Source organism: Ictidomys tridecemlineatus, chromosome X, assembly GCF_052094955.1.
Source record: "Ictidomys tridecemlineatus isolate mIctTri1 chromosome X, mIctTri1.hap1, whole genome shotgun sequence".
Taxonomy (NCBI): Eukaryota; Metazoa; Chordata; class Mammalia; order Rodentia; family Sciuridae; genus Ictidomys; species Ictidomys tridecemlineatus.
In genome coordinates this window covers 17,976,247-17,993,752 of record NC_135493.1, presented here as the reverse complement: position 1 = coordinate 17,993,752, position 17,506 = coordinate 17,976,247, and the positions used below count along the sequence as shown (strand labels likewise).

General features: G+C 36.6%; 1 protein-coding gene across 1 annotated transcript in view; it reads right to left on the bottom strand.

The window, feature by feature from the left end:
- Positions 1–17,506, bottom strand: part of Gpc3 (glypican 3) — a 399,890-nt gene that overhangs the window by 357,015 nt on the left and 25,369 nt on the right. The window contains exon 2 of the mRNA XM_005337686.3: positions 10,998–11,159. Within this exon, the coding sequence (XP_005337743.1) occupies positions 10,998–11,159 (162 nt within the window). The remainder of the gene's footprint in view (positions 1–10,997; positions 11,160–17,506) is intronic.

Here is a 17,506-nt window from a genome sequence, read left to right as displayed (position 1 = left end):
TTATGAAAGAATATTAATGAGAAAAAAATCACAAAATAAAAGTACAGGGCTGTGGTTGTGGCTCAGGTGGTAGAGTGCTCGCATAGCACATGTGAGGCACTGGGTTCGATCTTCAGCACCATATAAAAATAAAATAAAGATATTATAGCCACCTAAAACTAAAAAGTAAGTATTAAAAAAGTACAAATTATGATTGACAAGTTTCCCTATCAACCAAGGACTATTATTATTTTATTCATCTAAATTATGGCTATTGTAAAATGGCAAGTGATTAATGGATAGGGAAATGGACATTCATATGTTGCTTATGAAGGTGAAAATAAGTACAAACTTTATGGAAATCAAACAGGCAATAAATATAAGAAATCTTAAAAACTCTATTATTATCACTTAATATTTGGTTATGTAGACATTATTTATCTCACTGTGATTTATAAAAAGCAGCTTCAATTACCATCAATAGAGGGTGTCATATTAATAACAATATGAGAAATCTACATTACTAAGTACAGGTCAGCTCCTAAATACTATATTTCCATTATATCATGCAAATATATCATTGACATAGAATGATGGGCTATTAATGTATTACATGAAAAGCAGTATAATGCATTTTTTAAAAAACATACACAAACCTGTGACACAAAACTAAAAGTCTACAAAATAATATGACACAATGTGAATACTAGTTATGGTCTGGCAGATAGAATCTATGCCATTTTATTTTCCACATTTTTGTTTCTTTGTGCTTTTTTCGATTTATCTAATAAAAATATAGTGCTTGTGTAGTAAAGACTTATTTTTAAAAAAGATATCCTGAAATAGTTTGCTCTAATACTTTCAAGGGCTTAAAGCAATAAGGAATTAATAAATTGGTCTGTAGCAACCTGCCTCAACAAATAGATAAGAATATTGTTAATGAACCAATTGGTTGTTGATTTCTTAATGCACACTGAAATTTTCTTTAAAGACAGTCTCCTAAATCAATTAATGATTCCTCCTTACAAATTTGTATACACTATTCATTCATGTGATAAGTCCTTTCTTCAACTTAAATCAACCTTATGCCTGCCTATGTCTGATCAAATTCCTATACCTAGATCAAATTCCAATTTATTACAGTTAATCAAGGAAGTGGCTACTATAAACAAATGTTAAAAAGAATGAGATCATGGTTCTTTATCTTCAAAGAGCATCAATGGTTACCATTTATTGAGCACCTATTATAAAATCAAGCAGTATGGTAAATGCTTGACATAATTTATGGCACATTTTCACAACAACTCTAGTAGGTAATAATTTTTACCCCCATTTTGTGAGATATATAACTCACAAGCAACATGAGTATTAGAATTCAAGAATGTTTTGACTCTAAAGTCTGTCTATCCTACCATTTTGCCTTCTACTAGAACATCAAATACAAAACTCTAAGAAAAGGTAACACTAAATGAATGGTCCTCATGTAGAGGCACTAGTGACCATGTTGAGAAAGAACACAGTAATATTGGAGAAGAGCACATAATAAAAAAAATTAGCATTTTTGGCTCAAGGAACTCCACTATTCAGGTTTGAGGCCATTTGCAAAAGTTATCAAATTCTCTTAATTTTAATTTCTTCATGAGATTAAAACACCCTTTTTAAAGGGATGCTGGGAAGATTAAAATGTCTGCTTGCTACATGAGAGACATTTAAGAAACATTACTTTCTCTTGTCTTCAGGTTATTGTGAAAGTGTGGTGGGACATGTCAGAGCATATTTGGACAAAAAAAACCATGTGTCACTATTGTCATGATTCTTGGTCACAGAGTACAAATTTGTGCAAAGTATATTGCTCTGTGAAGAGCTTAGGTCACACTGGAAGAAAAGATAATCAGCAAGTCTGGGAGTAGTAAGGCCAGAAGCAGAGACAGAGGCTCAGGGCAACATAAGGTGTTCTGTCTCAATGGGCAAGCATCAACCCACTCTCTAAACTCATAAGATCTTAAATCTGAGCAAATTTTAAAACCTAGAAGTAAACACTGCAGGCAACAAGATCTATCTTTTCTATTTGGACACAATGGTAGTTATTACAGGGGAAGAAGAACAATAGAAAGTCTTTCTGTATTAATACTATTTATTTTAATTTTGTGTCAGGGTATGTGTATGTTCATGCAAACATTTATAGTCTCACCTGGGGATACAGGAATGACCTAGGGTAGATGCAAGCTCTACCCACAGACAGCTCATTCTGTAGTAAAGAGAACTCATGTTAATCAAATAAAAATGTATACAACTATTCCACTGCAAATGGATAAGCACTAGAAAGGAAAAGCACAGTTCCCAGGAAACAGAATAGCTTAAACCCTGGTCTAATTGAATGATTACATTTCAGTTAATCGGGTCCAGAACTTCAGCCAAAGGAGGGGAGAATTATAAGCATTCTGATTTCCTCTCTAACATTTTTGTTCTCCTTCCTCTCCTAATGGGGGGAGAGGAGGGAGGAGGAGGAGGGAGGAAGAGGAGGAAGAGGAGGAGGAGAGAAAAAAGAAGAAAAGAAATAAAATCAGGGTATCCCTTTGCTGGTTAGATCCAGAGGCTACATTAACTCATTCAGACCACCAGGAGACCACTGAGAAACTGTATACTATATAGTGTTAAATATATACATATACACATACACACAGAGAAAAGAAGAAAACTCACAAAAATGTTACAAGTGGTTATTTCTGGGTGATAGAATTTTGATTGAGTATGTTAGCTAATTTTATTTTCTTTTTCTTTTTTAGTACCAGGGATTGAACCCGGGGACATTTAACTATGGAGCCACACCCCTATCCCTTTTCTGTTTATTTTATTCTGAGACAGGGTCTTGTTAAGTTGCTTAGGGCCTCACTAAGTTGCTGAGGCTGGCTTTGAACTTGCAACCCTCCTTCCTCAGCCTCCTGAACTGCTGAAATTACAGGTGTGCACCACCACGCCTGGCCTAATTTTCATTTTATCAAAGCATGAGAAGCATTTATAAAAACTATGTGTGACAAATATATGACATTCAATCTAGCAATATTCAATCTACTATATTTCATACACAATGATGTATATAAACATACAAGAGGGATAACAGAAACAATCACTGCCATGCATTTGACTCATATAGGCCAGGTTATGGGTGAATTCTTGACCACCTTCATCTAATTTAACTCTCTTCCATTAATGGCTAAGAGACAAGTGACTTGCCCTAGTTGACAAAGAGAGAAAAGAGCAGAGCTTGACTTAGACCCCAATCTGCATAAAGCTAAAGCACATGCCAAGCACACTAAGACCCTCTGCTTCCCTCCCAGGTGTTTGGCCCTTTCAAGAGGGAAAGCTAAGTGAGAAGCAATAAGGCTAGCCAGGAAGACCAGAAAACTCATATTTAGTAGATACTTTATGATTTGAATTTGAATTTAATTGATGAAAAGATATGTCCTAATTTACCTAATGTCCTCACCTGCCCGGTTCTTTGATCAAGAGCCATATCTGTCTGAATAATTCCAAAAATCTCTAACCTCTAGTTGGAATTAATTTCTTCCAATTCCACACTGTCATAGAGAAGTGGATCTCCTATGAAGCTAATGAAACTTAAGCTACAGGGACCCACACCTGTACACCCTTCCAAGAAGCACCATAGGCATTTTGCATTTTTATTTCGTGTTTTTCTTTAAAAGGGCCTCCAAATTGTATTAAGCTATGAGCTCTACAAATCCTGGATGCACCTCTAACCCCCAGGAGAAACTGCTATAAGGTTTTCTTACAGCATTTCTCTCAGGAAGCCTTGTATCCATGTTAGTCATGTATAAGTGTCTTGGTTTTGGGATTTTGAACTACTTGAAGACAGGCATGAGGTGGTTTTTATCTTTAAATTCCCCATAAGAACTGCCTTCAGACATGCTAGGTACTTGTTCCACAAATACAATATACTTCCCTTGCAAGAGAGAAAGATAGAAGTATTGAAGAAATGACCCATGACCATGAAGCAAGATATCCAGAGGCTGTATAAATCATGGAAATTAAGGGCACAGACTCTGGAGCTGTCCTACTTGGGTCAAATTCCTGTCTCTGCCATTTATGGCTATGCTACTTTAGACAAGTTAATTTCCCTAAGCCTGCAATTCCTCAACAGCAAAATGTGGCTAATAACAGTACCAACCTCAAGGGGTTGTTGTGAGGTTTAACTGAGATAATATAAGTAAAAACTCTTTAGAACAGAAAAGTTTTCATTTCTTTCTGATTTAGTACACATTCAGAAGAAAGGTTTCTGATCCTCACTCAGACTCTCAATGTTTTTTTCCATGCCAGTCTGCCTACTCCCATCCAGACTCATTGAAGCCCAGCCCAAGAGACCCCAGAGCTTGTACTGATAATCACTGAACTCCATTGGTGAACTGGAAAGCCAAAGAGCTGACTAAAGGCTTGAAACCCTCTTGTGCCTTTGCTGGTAGTCTGTATGGGAGCTGATGGAGCCTGGAACTGAAATCAGAAGGCACTGGCATGTGATAAATGAGACAACTGAGACCAGACAGAGATGTAAGAATACAGGCAAAAGATGTGAGGACATATGAAGATAAAAGCAAGACCTGGTAACTAACATAAAGGTGGGATGAGGAAATATGAGGGGTACAGGTGCACAACTTGTCCCTTGGAAGCATCTCACAGTCAACAGAATGAAAGTTGTTTTTAATTTCTACATTACCACTTTCAGCTTTCAGTAAAATTTTTTCTACCTCCACTCTACTGACAGGAGAATTCAAATCTCTTGAACATATGCTTCATTACTCTCATATCAGGTACTGCAACTCAGTGAGACAGAAAAAGGAAGAAGAACATGTGTTTTCAGAAAGTAAATAAACCCCAGTGGGGGAAGGGTGCAGGTTATCTCTCTAGGCAAAATTGGTATTTTCTTGGAAGCTTATAGAGGGCAGGGACAACAGCTTTTAATTTGCTTTGTTGGGCCCTCTAGTGAGAAAGGTGGGCAGTAATGATGATAGCAAAGTATGGGGTAAGTTCAGAGCCCTACTGAATCAAAGGCCATGGGCTGAGGTAAAATAGTTAATCTGTATAATCTTGTCACCTCACGGTTGGCCCCAAAATAGTCTCCACCCGCACACTGAGTCACTTTTCTAAGATCTTTTTATTAAACAGTTTTCAGCCCAATGACTAACTTTTCTAAATCAATAAGAGAGCACAGGAAAGGTTTGCAACTCCCCCAGTCTCTGGCTTGGCTAAAGACACAGAATTTTAAAGTCAAATTGAATCCAAAAGTTCTTAGTTCAAATCTTAAATGACTTTAAACACTCGATTTCCAGTTGTTTTCCAATAGCACTAATAATTTTCAAAATTGCATTTTTTAAAAACTTTGTAACTAAAATATCTCTTTGAGTTAGTACCATAAAAGTCCACTAATTAAAGCCAGCATTTTCTGGGCTCTGATGAGAAATTTACCCTTTTATAATGGGATTACTAGAGCTTTGCTGCACAGATGAGTGGATTGATTAATAATTTACATTTTTTGAGGATATATAACCTCACTCATGGTCACGGTTTGTTCCTAGAATTCTTCTATTTGGTTAAATGTTATTTTATTTAACCCCAGAAAATGAATTAAGTTCTGATTACACATTAATATAACTATTTTCTTGTACATTATTTTCAGTGAAGAAAGGGCTCCGACAGAATGGCCTGAAGTTGGACTGGGGGACTCAGTAGGGTTCAGTTTGCACAGAGCATGGGCAGGAGAATTGTCAGGCTTGTCAGGAGAAAAAATTGTGAAATGGAGAAAAATTGCTCGGTATTCACTTAAAACCCCCACCATATTACAAAAAAAAGCAAAATTAACAAATGATCGAATCACAAAAACATGTTTATCAATGTTCAAGCAATTATTCAGTCACATATTAACTGAGAAAGAAAAAAGCTCTCCTTGAATAACGTCTCCAAACAGTTATTTCAAGCAGAAATGACTGGAGAAATCGCTCTGAGTTGATGGAAAAGGGTGTTCGAACCAAGGTCAATTTTATTTAGGGGGGGTGTGTGGGAGAGACAGGAACCTGACAGAGAAGAATATGAGAATTGCTAAGAGCAAATGGAAACAGAAAGCGAAGACAAAAGCAAAAGAAGCAGCAAGGAAACACAGCCCTCCTCCCCATTCAGAGGCATCTTTCACCATCTCCTCCACAGCAAGCAGATAGCAGAAGACAAGTCTTCCAACACTGGGTGCAGATCAACTGGATGTACCTAGACTTACACCCACATTTTCATTCTCTCTGCCGGAAGAATGTGGACCAGAAAATGCAAGTAAAATATCGCCTGAACACAACACACCCTTCATGATGCAGCTGCTTGATTGTGTGTAAAATATACCAGATACAGGTCACAAGAGAAGCTTCAGGAACCTGGCAGTATTGACATTTCAAATAGCACAGCTTTGCATTCAAGAGTGCATAAAATAAACCCCTTTCTCAAAAGGTCCTCTGCCTCAGGACTCGCTTACTTGTATACTGGCGATGTCTGTATATATCAACCAAATGTAGCCAAAGTTGTTGAAGTCCATCATGAACTTCAGCCTCATCTAGATTAAGTCTGCACAAGAATGCACCATTTACTTGGCACCCAGTGCACATTAATGAGATGTCTACATAATGCAAGTATATAGCACTTTAAGGGTTTCAAGACACTTCCACATATATTATTCTATGATATAAGCAGGACTGGAATTTGTACCCCATATTACAGATAAGAAAACCGAGGCTTGAATTTTTCTGACTCCAACTCCAGTGTTTTTTTCCACTTCTTTTTAAGCACAAAAATTATTTTAGCTTTCTAAAATGAAAATATTAAAAAGACACTGAACATAATTTGATCTTTCTTTATTGGGTCACAGCCATAAATATGAACATCAGTTGTTGGACCTACTATAATATGGGAGATACTGAGGCATGTAGGGAAATAGCCCTCTAAAAATGCCCCAAATTGTCACATTGATGAGTTTTAATTCATTTTTCTGTCCTCCACTCTTATTGTCATTTGTTACTTCTTGCTACCCCTCAAAGTCTTCTACAACTTTTCTATTTAACTGTTTCTCTATGAATACTGTCCAAGCAAGAATACTATTTGAGAACTCTCAGATGGGTCCACTCTACAAACAGGAGCTCCATGACATTTTAGATGGCAGAGATGTTCTCTATGTAACCACAGTTTTGCCTCTCTGTTTTTGTTAAGATTGGAATTGAACCCAGATGTGCTCTATCACTTGAGACAGGGTCTTGCTAAGTTATCCAGGCAGGCTGACCTCCAATTTATGATCCTCCTGCCTCAGCCTCCCAACTCACTGGGATTACATGTGTGTGCTGCCATGACTGACTATTTTCTATCTCTGATAAAGGGGGTTCAAATTGTGGGACAGGCAATTTCCAGTAACTTGCTGCCACTTAAAGGAAGATCAGAATCATCTAACACAGATAAACCCCAAATATTTCCTGGTAGTATAAGGCTGAAAGTCATGATGAAATTCTACAAAAAGCAGAGAACTCAAAGCATGAAGATACAAAATATGTAGAGGATATGATGAAAAATTCAGAATTCTATCCAATTTTTCTTCACAAAAACCACAAATCTTACCACTTCTTAATTTTATTTTACCTCAAGCACATTAAGAACAAGGAAAACTATGTCACATGAGGACTTAGAAGTTGTGACATCAATGAGTTTCCTCATCTATAAAATGTTGATAATTACAGTACAGACCTCATAGGGCTTCTGGGAAAATTAAATGAGATAATTATGTAAAAGTAAGCATCATACAGTAGGCACTTAATAAATCTTCACTAGTACTATTATCATCATAATTATTATAAGGTAGAGGAGAAGAAAAAGAAAAAAAAGGAAAATCCACTTTTAGTGGAGGTTTTCAAAAAGAATTAATTAAGCAGAAACAAAAAACGATTGTGCTGCCCCATTTTACTCAGCACATCTAAGTAAATTAAATTTAGGAAACGAGGCAATGCAAAGATTGAAAATAAAGAACAACTTTTTTAATGCTTCAATCATTATCAAAACAACATTAGCATTAGAGCACTCCAACTAGTGTAGCAAAGGGCCCCAGGCTCATTTATGAGGGCAAAGGCTTCCTGCAAACGAAGACATAAAAACTAAATCGAGGCAGTAAGGATTGCTCGTGGAACTGTGCGCATATTTGCAAAAAGCACTTGCTGCTTAAATACCCCCAATGTGGACTAGTGAAAGAATCCTAAAGAGATTGTGGATCTAGGCCAAGATCAAGATCAGCTTTCTTCAGCTTCATGTGGTGGAGAAAATAGCTCACAAAAGCTGCCACATCAAATTTTATATGAATGAAGAGGTGAGGTAATTCTCAATAATTTGGTCTACCAGAATCTGGGGAAGGAAATGTGAATTTTAGAAAAAAAAACAATTGTGCCCCTCAATTTCAATTTACTAGAATAAGTAGTTATAAGAAAAAAAAATAAGTGAATGTCCTGGTTTTTTTTGTAACAATTAATAATGAATCATCTTATAATAATTCCCTGCTTTTAAGTCGTCTCCCTCCAAATGTTTGTTATGGAAAGAATTTGCAAACAATGTCTCTCCAAATATGGCAAAAATGCTTTCAGGTCTAGGGCTATGATTTATTTTTTTTTCTTATGGGGCTTAGTTTCTAAGCAAGGTATGAAAATAAGAAAAGAAAATGAAACACAATAAAGAAAGTGTACATATGATGACCAGGTTGGTTGAAGGCACTAACAAGAATGAGTTTAGATATCATTTAGTTGTCTCCATGTCCCTTTACTAGGATTGTCCTTCTTCTTTTCCCCACAATTCAGGAGAGAAAGTATATTTGTGTGTGTGTGTGTGTGTGTATGTCTGTGTGTGTTTACTGTGTTTGTGTGTGTCTGTGTGTGTGTGTGTGTGAGAGAGAGAGAGAGAGAGAGAGAGAGGAGAGAGAGAGAGAGAGACAGACTGGTGCTCAGCCTCCATGTTACAGCAGCCATATCTGGAATCTAATCCAATCAAAATATTCTCACAACTTATTTTCTCTCCTAGTCTCATTCTGTCCTAGCCCTAGAATACAAAATATGCAAAGCAAAGGACAGGACAGAGATATGATTGCTGACACCTAGAGCCCTCAGACGGACAGCTCCATTCTAGAATACCATCTCCCTCTAGCTAGACAATGGTTGTAAGGTAACATCTAGGGGCCTGGTTATTCTAGGAATTAAACAAATCACTTAATACTTCATTCTAAAAGGGTGCCTCAATGCCCCAAAGTGTAAGATTCGGCTGTCCACTTCAATCCAATTCTCATGTCACCCAACTTCTTATCACCCCACTTTTAGTCAGTAGATCAACTCCAAAACCAATCTAAGAAGTACATGAATGGTACATGTATTTTTAAAATCAGCCTAAATTATTCATTCTATCGCCAAATTGTTAGTCTCAACAAACTCTTCACAAGAGTCTGACTGTATAAATAGGCTTATATATTGTACTTCACATAATCAACGTAACATTCCCTGAGGCTTTGACCCAAGAATCTGTTGTGAATGTATGCTTTATTGGGAATTTTGAAATTTTCTTAACTAATATAAGAATTTCATTATAATCCACAAAATAAGCTATAATCAACCCACCTTACAATTCAAAGAGGTAAATTCTTATAAAGGTTCTATAAATCTAAAGCTTTGCAATGTCAAGTAGTCAGAAGTGTTATTTTTCTATCTAAAACCCAATCCTCTCTTTGCAGGGCAAGAAAATAGTAACTGATTCTGTTTAAGGAAGGATAGACGAAAGCCCTCATATTCATAACTAATTTCCCAAGTCACAAGAGGCAACCTAGTTAAAAACATGGATTCTAGCTGGGCACAGTGGTGCATACCTGTAATCCCAGTGGCTCAGGAAGCTGAGGCAGGAGGATCACATGTTCAAAGCCAGCCTCAGCAAAAGTGAGGCCCTAAGCAACTCAGTGAGACCCTGTCTCTAAATAAAATACAAAATAGGGCTGGGGATGTGGCTCAGTGGTTGAGTGCCTTTGGGTTCAATCCCTGGTACCAAAAAGAAAAAGAAAGAAAGAAAGAAAGGAAGGAAAGAAGGAAGGAAGGAAGGAAGGAAGGAAGGAAGACATGTACTCTAAAAGCCAAAACACCTGGGTTCAAATTTTGCCTTCACCACTAATTAGTTGTGTGGTCTTGGGCAAGTTAATCATTCCAAGTCTTAGGTTTTCATCCATAAAATAGGAACAGTAATACTTCACCATGGAAGCATTTAAAAAAGTACCTATCACAGAGTGCTAGCTAAATACTTCTCGGTACCCTCACTACCACAACCCCACCATTATCATCATCGTCCCTAACTGGATCTGTAAATTGGGGGAGATCCTTTCCATGCTGGTATGAATAATGTAATCTGCTAACCATTCTGGCAATAGTACAATAGCTTCTTCACAGTCATAAATAGGCATGGCAAGAAGTGAGATTCACAAGAAGAGAGGGAATCATTCACACAAATGTAAAAATACCTGGCCAACAAGCCAGTTGATCTTAAATGGAAAGTGTCCTAGTGGTCAGAAGGAGTTCATGTGTGTTCCACAGGTATCTAACTCACTACTGCAAAAACAACTGAACTTGGAATTTAAGGAAACATTCTTTTTTTAAACAGGATTTTACAGACTAGCTGATAGAATATATCAATTACTCTTTCTACAGAGATATACAACCTTTACAGACAGGTAAACTGAATGTCCTCAGGCAATGATTTTGTTTGACAATACCTACCTTTTCAAAGATCAAAATGAACCTTTTCTCAAAACTGTTTTTCCTTAACTAGAATCTCTCACTAGGAAGGGTTTTTTTTTTTAAATCAAATATGAAAGCTGGAATGGTAATTTATAAATTATATTTAGCATTTGAAAGCCTAGTACCCAAATAATGATATGATTGAGCAACACATTTAAAATGATCCCAAGAACCTACCTTGGAAAACCGCGGCGTTCTGAATAATTAAGAACTTGAGCTCCATACTTGCAGACTGAAGCAGTTGTTCCATGTTCAGTCGGGCTGTTAGTTGGTATTTTTCTTCCATCTTTCTTGAGCAGCATGTTGGGCCCTTGGGAAGACATACTTGCAAATCTGATCCTGAAACAAACAAGGTTTTCATGTTTCAGTAAGCAGAATATCTCTCTCTCTCTTTCTCTGTCTATCCCCTCCCCCTTCCACTTACAGATACAAATAGGACAAAACCATGAATTTCCTTTCAAATACAATAAAATCTGGATTACTCAAAATTAGTGCTTTTTTTTCCAATTAATTCCTGCTTTCCTCCAATTGTCTTTATAACTGATTCTTTTTGAATAACCATCAGAATTAATTGTCCAGGTTTGACTCATAAATTCTGCATAAACTAATTTATAGCACCAAATACACATCATTGAATACCGATACTTAATTTTTCTGTTAAAAGATCAGTTTTCACTCAGATAATTTATTTTTTCTGACTATAATTTATGAATGAGAACACAATCAAAAAACAACCTTTAAAAATTCCAGTTATGATTTCCAAATGAAATGAATGTCTAGCCAACCCAATGTTGCTTTTCAGGATAAACAATAAAAACATATTAAACTTATGTTGTTTTCTGTTGTTATTGGGTTTTGTTTGTTTTTGTCTTAGGGATTAAACCTAGGGGTGCTTTACCAGTGAGTTATATCCCCAACCATTTTATTTTTTATTTTGAGCCAGAGTCTCGCTAAGTTGCTTAGGGCCTCACTAAGTTGCTGAGGCTGGCTCAAACCTACGATCCTCCTTCCTCAGCCTCCTGAGTCACTGGGAGATTACAGGCATGCACCACCATATCCAGTCAAACCACTGTTGTTTGTTGTTTTAACTAAAGGTCTGGAGCAAGATGCAAGTCATTTAACAAATATTTTTTGGACAACAAACAAATGAACAAATAAATGAAAACATAAAAATAATGGCAAGTGGGAACTGGGTTTGTGGCTCAGTGGTAGAGCGCTTGCCTAGCATGTATGAGGCACTGGGTTTGATCCTCAGCACCACATATAAATAAAATGAACAAATAAATGTCCATTGACAACTAAAACATATTTTAAAAAATAATGGCAAATTATGATAAGTACTATAGAAAAAAATCAAAATAAGAAAGGGAAAACAAACTATGTATATATCCAATCAATAAAATTTGATTTTAGCCAAAAAAGGAATGAAGTACTGATACCTGCTACCACAGAGATGAATCTGAAAAACATTATGATAAGGAAAATAATCCAGATAAAAGTGCATACTACCCCTTCAGTAAGCATTTATTGAGCTCCTTCTGTGGTGGCCATGGAAATATGCGTTTCAGCTCTCCTGCCATGGGGAGTAATTGACTAGTAACCCCAGTTGCTGCCATCTGATTTCACCACCATGTTGTACAGAGGCGACAAACCCTAGGAGCTACTCTCAACCAATGACTGAGCATGGCAAAGATACTGAGTCCTATGAGACATGTGACTTTGTTCACAGGGGATTTTGGTTTGTGGACTCCCCATTGATCTTGCTGAACTTTCCTAAAACTGCATCTTAGTTTAAAATTCTTCCTTCTTAATTTTCCTTTCTTTCCTTTCTCTTTCTAGCCTCCTTCAGCATCCCCCTCCATTTTCTTCCATAAGTGCTTTCCCACGAAATCTATCTGTTCCATATCTAATCCAATTGGCATCTCTTTCTCAGAGGGCCCTGTGTGACATAGCATGTATGTGCCAGACACTGTGCAACATGCTGGAAGTGCATCTTTGAAAAGAGAGACTTGCTATTATACTCCTATTTGGATAGAAGCTCACTGTCTAAAGGGACTAACAGAGATAAATACCTAGTCATAGTAAATGAGTGCAATAAAACAGCATAGCTAGGTAGGATGATAAAATGTGTATATGGAACATAACTTCCCCAAAGTCCCATAAGGTTCTCAGCAAAGTAAGGTTCAATAAATCTTACTGAAGTCAGACTAGAGAGCATATTCAAACATTTTAGACAGGTTTTCAAAAAATGGGGTTTTTAAGAAAGGCGGGAGGCTATTTAGCTCTAAGTTAGCAGAAAATTTTCTTATTATTATAACATCTTATTTCCCTAGGAATTTCAGTTGATCACATCCTTAATGTATGTGTCTAAGTTTTTCTTAATTTAAGAATGAAATTCATTAACTTTTGCCTCACATGGTGTCAGTGTTGGAATCCAGGGTATTGACTCCAAACTCTCCATGTCCCCCTTCCTCATGGGAGCTGTTGACAAAAGTAGTAAAGGACAGCACAGATAATACATATTGCCAAACCTAATCCAGCCCTGCAATTTATAGTACTAGATGGAAAGGTGATATTTAATGTCAAAATACAATTTGGGGTCTGGAGACACAGAGTTCAGATTTATCTCCTATAAATGTCAATCTCATATACAAGCCTTAAACCGATTTTAAATATGGTCTAAGCTTAAAGGCTTTATGATTATCTTCAGAAAAAGGGAGAAAACACAAAGCTGTTCTAGTGCACTGTGTTCTTTCTACAAGAAGTTAGAAAATGGAACGCTATTCTGGCAGTAGAAACTGATGCAGTTTACTGGACCAAGAAGGGAAAGTGTCCCCTAGGGGAAGAGTGACTAATCTAAATTCAAACAAGGTTACTTGGGACACACACCATAGGTGTGAGAAACCCTATATAGCAGATAGTTTCTATATACCAAGTTCCTGTCCATTTAGCAAGATTCTTTTCTACTTTCATGATAAATTCAATGCCTAAGTGGTGTAGTTTAAAATCTCTTTATTTACTTAAGTTCATAAATTCATAAATTAGACGTAAAACCCATTGTGTCTCTGAATATGCACTGGTGGTGACTTCCAGTTTTGAAGAATGCTTGAGTTTATCTGGCAGGGTGGTTGGCTGCTAGTCCACCAGTTCTACCTAGTAAAAGTTATAAAATAACAGGGCTCAAATCTTTTCTCTGTGAAGTGCTATGGGCTGATAAGATCTTATAAGGTGACAAATTGCTCAGTGGACCTACAGAAGCCCAGGAATGACTCAGAATTTCCAAAACACCATTTGGGTTTGCCTGTGATATGATAACTCAATAAGTTACTCAGAGCTTACACAGAATGTCCTTGTACTAAATTCACCATTTTATCAACTCCTACCACCTTGACAAAATGGTTAGCCAAACATCTTTAAAGGAATAGTCTCAAATGAGAACTTTTCAGAAAATATGTCCAATGAAGAAAAGGATATGTTATATCTAACTATAAGTGCATAAAGAGCATTATTTTTCCTTCTTCTCAGTTATCACTTCCTGATTAATCAATAAACCAGTGCAATTGATCTAGGGGGCTAAGAGTTAGTTATAGACTTAAGGAAACAGAACATCCATAAACTTGCTAATTCACAATAAATTAGGGGGAAAGAATAGAGGCATTTTGGACTATACAGAGAGAACTGAAGGGAGGGGAGGGAGTATGGGGGTATATGTGCATATATGGTTACACAACTGTTGTAACTCTACATCATGTACAACCAGAAGAATGAGAAGTTATACTCCATGTATGTATGATGTGTCAAAATGCATTCTACTGTCATGTATAACTAATTAGAATAAATTTAAAATTACATTTTAAAAAATCTATAAACTGACAAGAACTCAGAATTTCCAAACCAAGAAGGAGAAAAATACATACCAAAAGGAAAAGCATTTCATTTTCAGGAAATTAGATATAACTCACAGTTCAGCATAAAATATCCTCCCCACAGGACAGCATAGGAGAACTAGACTTGCCTAAATGAAGTGATAATAGAGAAATATAACCATTTCAATGCCATGACCATTCATTCGCATGAAGAAATAGAAGTGAAAGTAATAAAGAAGGAATTTAGAGAGAATCCTCATCAACTAAACAAAAAATTACCAGGGGAACTAATTCCCAAAATGGGAGGAATAAAAACTAAAACCAAGGGCAAATGACTAGGGGGGTTCACTGAGAACTATTACATACTTGTATGAATACAAGCAAAAAGGTCAATTTAAGAAATAGCTTGCAACCAACAAAGGACATAGTAAATAGGAAAGCTTTAAGTATATGAGGGACAAAAGACTGAGATAGAGAAAAACTAACAGTGCACCACATTTGTCAAAGGGGAGCTCACTTTTTGTTTTGTTTTGTTTTGTTTTGTTTTGCTTTGTTTTGATCTGTTTTGTAAAAATGGAATTCAGGCGGGAAATGGGACTAGACAAGCAATATAGCCTGGAATGAAGATAAGAAGAAGACTTAGCAATTGACTATTCAAATGAACCAGAAAGGTTCAGCTTTTAGGGCTTAATAACTTGCATTCCCAGATGCTAAAAAAAAATTAACTGAAGTCATTATGGGGCTGCTAGTTCCCATTTATTTTGAAGGATTAAAAAGCACCTTCATACTATAATCTCCTCTCCTAGATTGTAAATTCCTGAAGAGCAGAGAATGACTCCCATCTCCTTTGGGATGCCCCAGCGATTCCATTCAGCCCTATGCACACTCTGTTGAATTAATGAGGGCTGTTGAGTGAGAACACTAGCAAGAACTTTGCGTCTGTCTGTATCTAAAAAAGCAGACAGATAACCCTGAAAACTTTTCATCTTAACTTTAAATTTGATCTTGGGAAAATACCATAAAAATCAATTTCTGAACATCTTGAAGAGACACAAATAGATGTTTCACTTGAAGGAACTATGAAGTAATGTATTTATAATTATTTTGAGATGATGTCTTGCTTGCACATTGGATCTAGTACTGGAGCATACAACTGAAAAAGATATTGAGATAATGGAAGCTTTTTCTCTCTGAGATTATTACCATGCATACCCAAACTGGGCACCCTTAACCACAGCCTCCCTTCCCAGAGGCTAACCACAGATGATCCAAAGAAGGCTCTCATTAGTTACATACTCTTTTTTTAGAGAGAGAGAGAGAGAGAGAGAGAGAGAGAGAGAGAGAGAGAGAGAGAGAGAGAGAGAATTTTTTAATATTTATTTTTTAGGTTTTTGGCGGACACAACATCTTTGTTTGTATGTGGTGCTGAGGATCGAACCCGGGTCGCACGAATGCAAGGCGAGCGCGTACCGCTTGAGCCACATCCCCAGCCCCCTAGTTACATACTCTTAAGCCAGGGTATTGCTTCAGGCTTGGCTACCTGTGGCCCAACTGTCTTTTATTTATTTTTTTTCCAGTACTGAGGATTGAACCCAATTGTGCTCTACCACTGAGCTACATCCCAGCCCTTTTATTTATTTATTTATTTATCTATTTATTTATTTATTTATTTATTTATTTATTTATTTATTTTGAGACAAGGTCTTGCTAAGTCACCCAGACTAGTCTCAAACTTGCTATCCTCTTGCTTCTGTATCCCATGTAGCTTTCTTGACCCTCATCACAGACTCCTTCCTTTGGGCCCAACTTTTGTTCTTTGATTGGATCCATTTAAAAACCTGATATCTTGGACTGCCCCTGATAACCATTAGCCCGCTCTGCCAGGGCTGAGATTTTAGTTCTAGGCTCAACACACTTAGAGACTCTATTCCAGGCCTGAACCCTCTCCATAATAAGAAGAAAGTCAACATACACATCAGACTATTTAAATGTGTCAGTTCTCTTGGATTTTATTCCAAGTCAGTAAGTATTAATGGCCTAGAAGTCAGCAGCATCAATGGGCACTAGTGGTTAGGAAACAGCAAAAGTCAGTCATGTTAACTTGCTTAGTCCTTACATCACTATATGATGTGCAAATGCAGGTAGGTTACTTAAACTCTGCATGCCTTTTTGCCCTTAGTTATAAAATGAGATTATCAATAATACTTACTTGATAGAATTATTGCAAGGATTAAGTGAGATTATGCCTGTAAAGCTCTTAGTCTTCTTCGTACAAAGTAACTATTCAATATGTGTTAATTAAAATTAAACAAACAAAAATAAATCCATGTGGAGAGACCAGATTTTCACACCCCAAAATAGCTAGAGAACAAGTAAAGTTGGTATATGGTTATGTGACAAAATATGCAGTATATTTTCCAAGGTGATGGAAATATTCTATATTAGAGTAGTGGTTACATGAATATACACAGTTGTTAAAACTTATCACTTCAAATGGGTGCATTTTATTCTTCACAAATCATATCTCAATAAAGTTGATTTTTAAAATATGCTTGTATGACTATGTCAAATGAACTCTAATAATGTATATAATTATAATGCACTAATAAAAATAAATAAAATAAAAGTAAATTTTAAAATATGCAATATAGACAACATTTGCTAAAAAGAGGAATGCTTGTCAGAGGCTCTGGGGCTCAAGGAGACTTCCAGGAAGACCTGGGGTTTGACCTACACAATAAAGATAGGAAGAATTTGGAGAATCAATGAGTGAAATGTGTTTGGCATCCATGGAGTTAGCAGGGCAAGGTAACCTGCCTG